Genomic DNA, 8605 nt, shown 5'->3' with positions numbered 1-8605 from the left:
GCTTAAATTCAAAGTCTAAGCAGAAGGGACTGTGGGCCTCCAGTCCTCGGACGCAGACTCTGAGACAGAGCTCTGCTGGCAGGAAGCTGCCTGGTAGGGGCTCTTGGAGCAAGACCTGTGGGGGGAGAGGAGGAAGCAAGACTGGGGGAGGGAGACGCTGCATGGCAGTCACAAGCGCCTCTGTCAATCCCACGGAACGTTCTGGAGCTGGGATGGCCCTTCGGGACCGTCCCCCATGGACCAGTCCTTGGACGTGCGGTTCTGGGAAGGCGGTCTGGCCGTGGGTGGGATGATATCTTCATTTGAGAGCAAGGTTTGGAAGGAACCTCCACTGAGAGCTACCCACCACCAGTGCTCCCAGCGCGGGGAACACGAGGAGCTTAGCCTTGAAAGGAGATCTGGGGGGCCCCCAGCGTCTCTTCCAGGCGCCGTCACCATCAACGGGACATGCTCCCAACGTCTGAAAAGTCCAAGGAAGCAAATGAAAGCTCAGCCCGACTGCCCCGTGCTCAGCAAATAAAAACATAGCTTTGGTCTTTCTTACATCTCAGCAGTGACTTCTCAGAAAATGTACAGGAAACTGGTGACGGCTCACGATAGGATGGTGCTGCCAGTAGAGCCACTTGGTTGAAAGAAAAGAGAACCAAGTGGGAATGGACCTTCTAGGGCTGCAGTTTGGCCTGGTGGACGCGCGGTCAGGACACAGACCGGAGACTCCAGGGAGCATCCGCTGCGCCATCCTGGGGAGCTGCTGACCTTGATCTGAGCAGCTCTTTTGCCAGGCCCTGGGCCACCTGCTGGGGACACGGAAGAATGAGACATCAGCGCTGCCCTCGAGGAACACACAGTCTCGTAACAACACAGGTGATGGCTTGTAATAGGCCTAAGCCTGGGGGCCTGGTGGCGGGAGGAGGGGAGGGGCGGGTGGAGGCACACAGCCAAGGCCCCCTCTGCCTCCGAGTTAGTTGTTCCAGAAGGTTTCTCAGAGGAGGGACCTTTGCTCCTTGTCGTCGCATAGACTGGTGGACAGAGGAGGGAGGCAGGAAGAGGGCAGTGCTGGAAACAGAGCCTGGAAACGGTTTGGGAGCGTTTGAAGGGCCTGGTTGCCGAGCAGGTGCAGGATGGAGAAGGCAGGGAGCACACCAGCTTCCTGGCCTGGCAGCGACCTGGGTTGAGCCCCACTTGCTGAGATGGGCTCCCGGGGAGGCTTCAGGTCCACGGGCTGCAATCCCAGCAGGCTGGGTACCCAGGCTCAAGCTCACCCAGTCACTGAGGGTGGGCGGGACTTTTCCCAACACAAGACACAGACGAGGCAGCAGCCTAACCAGCTGGGACATATGTTCACCCCTGATCCCAAACCAACCACCCGTGGTAGAGGGTGCTGGCTGAAACCCCAGGGCAAGGCCTCTTGCTGGCAGAAAGCAGTGGCCACCCCATCCTCCAAGGCGACAGCCTGCACACAACCTTGCCAAAGCATCTCTGCCTTTCCAAGCTCTGCAACTGTCCTGGGATTTGGGGCAAATTTTACAATTAATTTTTATGTTCATCCGGTGAGAACAGCTAAGAAAACCCAAAGGGGAAGACCCCTCTAGACAGGAATGCAAGACACAGACCTGAAACCACTTAAAAAGGAGGGTCTGGGGAAATCAGTGCATCGCTAGGTAAAGTTGGCCCCACGCTAGATAAGATTCTCGGATAAGATGCAGGAAACATCTATCGATGAGAGAGAGAAAAAGACGTCAGTGGATGGTATCAGGATATCGGTTTAAATATTTGGGAAAAGTCAAGTTGGAGCCTCATCTACAGGCCAGACTCATTCCAGAAATAACTTTAATTCCGGAGAGGCATGAAGACCTCAGGTTTAACACAGTGAGAAACCAAGACCAGTCAGAGGCGTTTGCGGGACGGCCTGTTCCGGTCTCTTCTCAGGAGAGGCAAGAGCCTTCCAGGCCTGGGAGGCACGACTTGATTATGTACAAACACGAAACTTCCCTGTGCCTTTCCCACTCGCCTGTCTTATGAGGGGACAGTGGAATTTTTCACACGTCCTTGCAAAAGATGAAAGGCAGAGGCAGGTGTCTGGCCCCAGCTGTCTTCCACGAAGCCAGACGTTGAAGAAATTTGCAAAACCGTGAAACAGTGCCACTCTTCCCGCTTTGCTTTTTTTTTTTTTTTTTTTTTTAGAAAAATTGTTTTCTTGAAACCATGCCATTTGTGTGGTCAGATAATGAGTTTGTGTTCAAAACAGCATTCTGAGCCATCCTCCACTTACTATGGTAAAGATTCATAAATCTATACAAACAAAAGCTCTTTGGGGTCTTAAAAGATTTTTAATGGTGCCAAAGGATTCTGGGACCAAAAGGTCTGGAGCGAGGGCCTTCGGCCAGAGGCAGGCACAGAGCCCGGTGAGTGGACGAGCTACATGTAAGGTTTTTTCAGGAAAACAACACTTACAAAAATAGGTAAAATGCTGTCAACACATGCAGCCAATATAACACAGGACAGGTTAATATCTTTAATATAGAACAAGCTCATACAAATTTCTCAGACCCCAGAAAAGGACACTGACAATCCACAAAAGAAATACAACTGCTTAACATGAAAAGATGTTCTACTTTGGTAGAAACCAAAAAAAAAAAAAAAGAAAGAAAAAGGCAAACTAAAATGCAATGCAATTTTCCCATGATCAGAGTAGCAAATATTCAGCCAGAATAGAATACTCAGTGCCGGCCCGATGGTAAACGGACATGTGTATCCTTGCTGGTGGCGGCGGAAATGGATACAAACATTTCCGGGAACAATTTGTCCATACGTGATGGGAGCCTCAAAGGCTTTCACATTCTTTAATCCAGCCATTCCGCCTCTGAGAATCTATCCTAAGGACGTAACGTGACACTGGGAAAAGCTTTATGGACAGATATCATCAATTTCTGATGGTGAAAAATTAGTAACAGCATTGGTGACCAAGCATTGGCACGAGTTGACGGAGGATACGGAGCCTTTTCAAAATAAAGTTAGTAACACGGGGATAAGTAGCCATAATGCAGAGGGAAAACAGCCACACAACAGGGCATCGTTAGGGAAGGTAGTACCACCATCGTGTTAAAACAAAAAGCAGAGAAACCATGATTGGGGGAGGAGGGAGACAGGAAGGAGACACCAAAGGTTAAAATTTCACTTTTTGCTTTCTATTACTTTATTTTCCAAAATGTCTATGATGTGTAGGTTGGCTTTGATTATGAAAAGAACAGGTGCACTGTTGCTTGTTTAGGGAGAGGAGTGAGTGATGTTCCAGCGAGGCGTCACCCCCACCGCCTCTGCTGCACCAGCCACCACACCCGACGTCGGGACCCGGAGGCTCAACCAGAGTCCTCAGCTCTGCTCACACGCACTGGGTGACGGAACCGTCCTGACCCCAACCTCCTCCCTACCCCGCAAGCTTCTGCGGCTGCCCCACCCTCGGCTCCACCTTCTCCAGTGTCCAATCCTGTGGTGTTACCTCCACGCCCCCAATCGAAGGCTTCCTGAGTGGAAGGGGTCTGTCCTACAGCTCCGGCTGCAAGACACTGGAGACACCTGCAAAGCTCTCTCCTCTCCCCCCCAAACTCCGCCCCCCCATCCCAGTACTTGCCCCCATGTGTGTCCTCTACCGCGGCCACAGGGCTTCCGCTCCCTTAAGATAACCTCTCCCCACATCTGTTCATTCTCCCGGAGGCGGAGCTGCCAGGACTGGGGTCCAGCAGGTGGTTGGCTCTGTCCCTCTAGACAACAGCAGCTTGTGCATCAGGAAAGTCTTACCTGCACCGCCACAGGCCTCCTGCACCCCCGTCACTCCGCACTCATGGTGCGCTCACCTGGGACCCACCAGACGGGTCTACGCTTCTTCCTAGGACCACCGGGAAGCTCTAGGACATGGAGGTAATCCCAAAGTTACACCATACTTTAGGCCAGGAAGTCACCCCTGCATCTAAATCTGATCTGATGCGCTCCTGCGCCACGACGCCTACTTACCAGACGGGGTACCGCACAGACCAGGAGTCACGAGACAGTCCAAATTATGTCAACACCATGAAAAACATACAACTTTCCTTCACATGCATGGCTTAACACTACTGCCTGTCCCTTTGGAAACTCAATACCTGTTCTTTTGTATTTAGAGAAGTATGTACAAAGCAGCTCCCCTCCCCCACCACCTTCTCCAGTCGAGCCTCCCAGTCACGTGGTCTCGCTCTGGGCTGCCCGGTGCTTGGGTCTCATCCTCTTGCGCTGGGGACCAGGGTGTCTTCCGCTAGAGCGCCCAGGGGGCTTCGTCCACACCCAATGTGGGGGGAACCCCGAGCCTCCAGTCTCCTCCGGTTTCCAAGGCTGCAGGGAGCGAAGCGAGCAGACAGCGGTGTCAACAGCACCAGTCCCCAGCGGGCAGCCGCAAGCACCGACAGGCACCAAATCGCCAAGGCAAATGGAGCTGGAGCAGCAGCCCGGGCCACGCGCAACCCAAGGGCAGGGGGCTGGGTCACGCATGCGGACAGGCGGCGTGGGCAGCCTCCGCCAGGGGATCGGGCTCTGGCCACGGGCAGCGGCACAGCTGGAAAATGCAGCGCAAATGCAAGCACAGTAGGACTTCCAAACGCCCCTCGAAGAGACCCAGGGGCCAGTGTGCTGGGTCTCCTCCCCTAGCCAGGCTGGGCCACGTGGGAAGCCTGCAGGGAGGGTGTCAGTTACCCTCGCAGGTTTCTTTTCTCCGGGGTCACTGTACCCTTCCCCTGAGGGCACCTCTACCTGGCGGGCAGACAGGACAGAACTGAGCAGCACGTGCCAGTCATCTGCCCCCTCCGCCAGAGGCCCCAGCCCCTAAGAGTGGCCCCACTGGGCACCCTCCCCAGCCTTACACCTAAAGAGCACCATGGTCCCGCCTGAACAGCCGTGGCTGCAACCCAGGGGGGGAGCCTGAAGCCTGTTTTCAGGCAGTTGTTCCGCAGGGCAACTGGGCTAACAGTTTATGACGAGTGGGTGGCAGTGCCCACGAACCCCCGCAACCACAGAGCATCCGTGACCTTGCTTCAGAGGCTGCTTCGGGGATGCAGTCACTTTCCCCAGCATCATCAAAACTCTCAGGAAGAGGGGATGGGCGCTCTGGGGATCCCAAGACACAGGTCTTTGGGTGGGTGCAGAGGCAGCTCCCCCGGCAGTCAGGCTGGGACCGGCGAGAACAGAGGCGGAAGAACCCGGGGTGAGACAGCCCATCCCCCCCAGTCCCGGCGGCCGTGCGGTGCGGTTCATTTGGCCTTGAAATATGGCGGGGGCATCACAGTCCAAAGGGCTCGGCCGCGTCTCAGAAAGTGACTCTGGGCATCCCTCCCCCCAAGCGGAAGTGCCAGCCACCCGCCGCTAAGAGGCACAGCTCCATCCTCACAAGGACCTGAGCCCCAGCTCTGCGGTCACCGCATGAGGGCCGAGGCCGTCCGCAGCTCTTGTCCTTCAAGGATGCCAGCGAGGCCCTGGCTGGGGCTGCCAGAGGCAGACAGAGACCCCCTGACCTTAAGGACTTCGTGATGCATCCTTGAGGCGCGGCGGGGGGGGGGGGTCCCCAGCTCTAAGCCCATGTTTTCTTGGACAAAAGCTAGACATGTGATGGACAGCCCAGGCCTGGGGAGGGCATGCCACATGGAGGCCTAGAGACGACGTGTGTAGCCGAAGGGGCCAAGGTGAAGGCCACGTGTCCCCTGAAAGGAGATAGAACAGATTCCAAGCTAGACCCACCACCAGGTGATGTGGGGCAAGGAGAAGGGAGCACTGCACATTACGGCTGAGTGCCACCGGGGGCCAGGGCACCAAAGCGAGCCTCTGGAGCCCACCCTCCAGCCTGCTGGGGCTCAGGCAGGGATGGACTCCGATGGGCTGCCTGGAGTGACCCCAAGTCATAATGACCTTCTTAGCGGGCCAGTTCCAGATTCCCCCACATTCCCGGGGCCATCAGAGCACTAGCCACCAAAGTCAGCATGGATGAAGCCGCACCCCCGGGGGGCCTCCCCCAAGGCTGCACAATCACTTCCCCAGTGGCAACAATGGGGTGCCCGGCCGGCAAAGTCACGTGCAGGGTACAGCCTGCCCCCCAGGAATGCTGGAATTACATCCCAGCCGTGATCGCTTGGCCCCTGCCTGCTCCACTGAGCTCTGGCGGGGCTGGCAATGACCTACAGGCGGGAAGCCAGACTTCCTCTCCGGGTACCGCCATCAAGCCACCAGCCTGGCCACAGTGGCTTCTTTCTGTCATCGGTGAGCTCATCCTGGAGAACAGGGGGACGAGGTTTCAGGGAGCTGCCTCGGGACCTGCAGAGGGTGGAGCGGGAGCAGCTGTGCTGGGAAAGGTCGGCCCAGAGGGCCTGAAGCAGACTGTGGGGTCAGCGAGACCTGGGAGCAGAGCTGTGGGCCACTAGAAGAGCTGGAATTGCAAGCACGAGGCGGGGACATGCAGGATGGGTCCAAAGCTAGCACGAAACACCGGGAAGCAAGGTGGGTCCGGAGGCGCCCAGGAGTGATGGAGGGAGAGGTCCTTAGGGGAGAGGTCTGGAGAGGCAGGAAGGGGCGTCTTCCAACGAGGGCGATGCTGTTAAGTGTGGTCATTTCTTCTACGCAGCAAACGGGGTATGCCACCGGGGTGGCTGCAGACGCGACCCGGGGGGTGGCCGATTCCTAAAGGTTCCGAGCTCGCGTGGGCAGGGCTGGAGCGGGACTGGTCCCGTTGGAGGCCGGGTGCACGGGGCAGGGCGCTGCGCCCGTGGCGGCCAGCTGGCGGCAGAGCGTCTGCCGTTCCCGCACCGCTCGATTGGAGGCCGAAGTCTTCCGGATTTGGGCGCGCCGGGCGTGCCGCAGCGGAGACTTGTAGGTTCTCCGCAACTCGGCCAGGAAGCCCTGATAGTTGTTCCGCAAAGGGCTGTCCGGTTGCATGTGCGGGATCGCCCACTTCTCCGCCTCGCCGGTGAGCCGCGACACGAGGAACGCCACGCGCTCGGCCTCACCTGGGAAGCGGGAGGCCTGGAAGATCATGAATCTGTCCATCTGCATCAAGAACCCCGCCAGCTGGCCCGGGTCGCCCGAGAAGGGCTCGGGCAGAGAGGTTGGAGGCGTGGTCATCGGCCGGGTCCCGCTGGAGGCAATGGCCGAGATGGGAGGGGTGATCTGCAGCGCCCCCGGAATGCGGGCCCTGGTGCGTAGCAAGGTCAGCTCAGCCATCACGCTCTCCAGCATGTTGGTGAGGTTGGCCTTCTCGGCCCGCAGGGTAGAGGCCTCCCGCCTCAGCGCAGAGTTGGTGAGACGCAGGGAGGTCAGCGTGTCGATGACATCATCCATCTGGGCATTGGTAGACGCCGCCGAGGCGGGGGTTTCGGCTTTGGATGTCTGGGGCTGGACCATGCTGCCCAGAGGTCAGCCAAAGGCTGAGACCGACCAAGTGCGAGAAGGGGTCTGGGTAACCCTGAACCTGAGAACCTGTGACGCTAAATTTGGGTGGAAACCAGGGAAAGGGTGGGGTTCAAGCCTCGGCGGCGAGGCTAAGAAGACCACACAAGGAGGCAGGGCAGACGGAGCGACGAGCACAGCCCGGGTCGGGCAGGGGGTGCAGGCCCTTGGGGACTCCCCAGCTCCGGATGTGGCTCCTCGATCGCCGCCCTCGCACGGCCACGGCCCGCTGCACGGGAGGGTGGACTTGTTCTCGGTCCTGAAGGATGAAAAAAACACGGCTTAAAGGAGGTTTCGATGGCGGAAAGGGGACAGGAGGAAGGGACGCGGCGTGGGAGGGCCGAAGAGCAGGCGGCGGGGCGGCCGAGGTCCCCTCCCCGCGCGGGGCCCGGCGCCCACCTGGGGCAGAACAAAGGGCGGGTGCACCTGCGGCGGCGCCGGGACCTGGGGCGGGCGGCGGGCGCGTACCTGGGTCTCCGCGGCTCCCTCCGCGGCTCCGTCTGCCCCGCCGGCCGCGACCAAGATGGCCCGATCGGGGGATGCGGGCAGGCCGATGAGTCACAGCGGCGGCGGCCCGCCGGAACTGCTTCCCGGTCAGGTCAGGCCGGGGCGGCCGGGGTGGGGGGTCGGGCAGAAGCGGCCTCCGACCGGAGCACGAGCGACCCGGGGCTGGGGTCTCGGGAGAGGGCGCGGCGCGGGCGGCCTAGGCGCGGGCGGGGCGGACACGGCGGCGGCGGCGGCGGCGGCGGCGGCGGCGGCAAGCGGGCCTCTAAGCAGGCCCGGCTGGTTGCCATGGAGACCACCGGCTCCCGCGCGCCCGAGGCCCCGCCCCGGAAGTGGCGCGCGCACCCCCGCCTCCCGGGCGGCTGGTCCCTGCCCTTGCGCAGCAGCCAATCAGTGATGACGTTGGTGACTGTTGTTTTGTTGTGATAGGTGCCTTCCTGTCTTTTAAATTTTTCCTGAGAGTGCTCTTAACTAAAGCCCTTTTTGTAGATGTTGTTATCGTTTTTCTAATGAAGCTTGCTTTTTATATTGTAACGTCAAGCCAATTCAATGTAACGTCAGGCAAATTCAATCTATATTCATTGTAGAAAATTTCGATATCGGAAAATTCTTTTTTAAAAGTTTGTATCGCTGTGTCCTTCCT

At 58.5% G+C, this 8605-nt stretch overlaps 1 protein-coding gene across 1 annotated transcript; it reads right to left on the bottom strand.

The window, feature by feature from the left end:
* Positions 2493-8254, bottom strand: RTL6 (retrotransposon Gag like 6). Its single transcript, XM_005663741.3, has 2 exons — positions 7927-8254; positions 2493-7717 (listed from the first exon to the last, which is right to left on the bottom strand). Exon 2 carries the CDS (start codon positions 7411-7413, stop codon positions 6694-6696), a length of 720 nt encoding a protein of 239 aa, XP_005663798.1. The 5' UTR covers positions 7414-7717; positions 7927-8254; the 3' UTR covers positions 2493-6693.

The sequence above is a fragment of the Sus scrofa genome, chromosome 5, assembly GCF_000003025.6.
Source record: "Sus scrofa isolate TJ Tabasco breed Duroc chromosome 5, Sscrofa11.1, whole genome shotgun sequence".
Lineage (NCBI taxonomy): Eukaryota > Metazoa > Chordata > Mammalia > Artiodactyla > Suidae > Sus > Sus scrofa.
The sequence above is the reverse complement of the archived record's forward strand: the minus strand, read 5'-3'. Positions and strand labels throughout refer to the sequence as shown.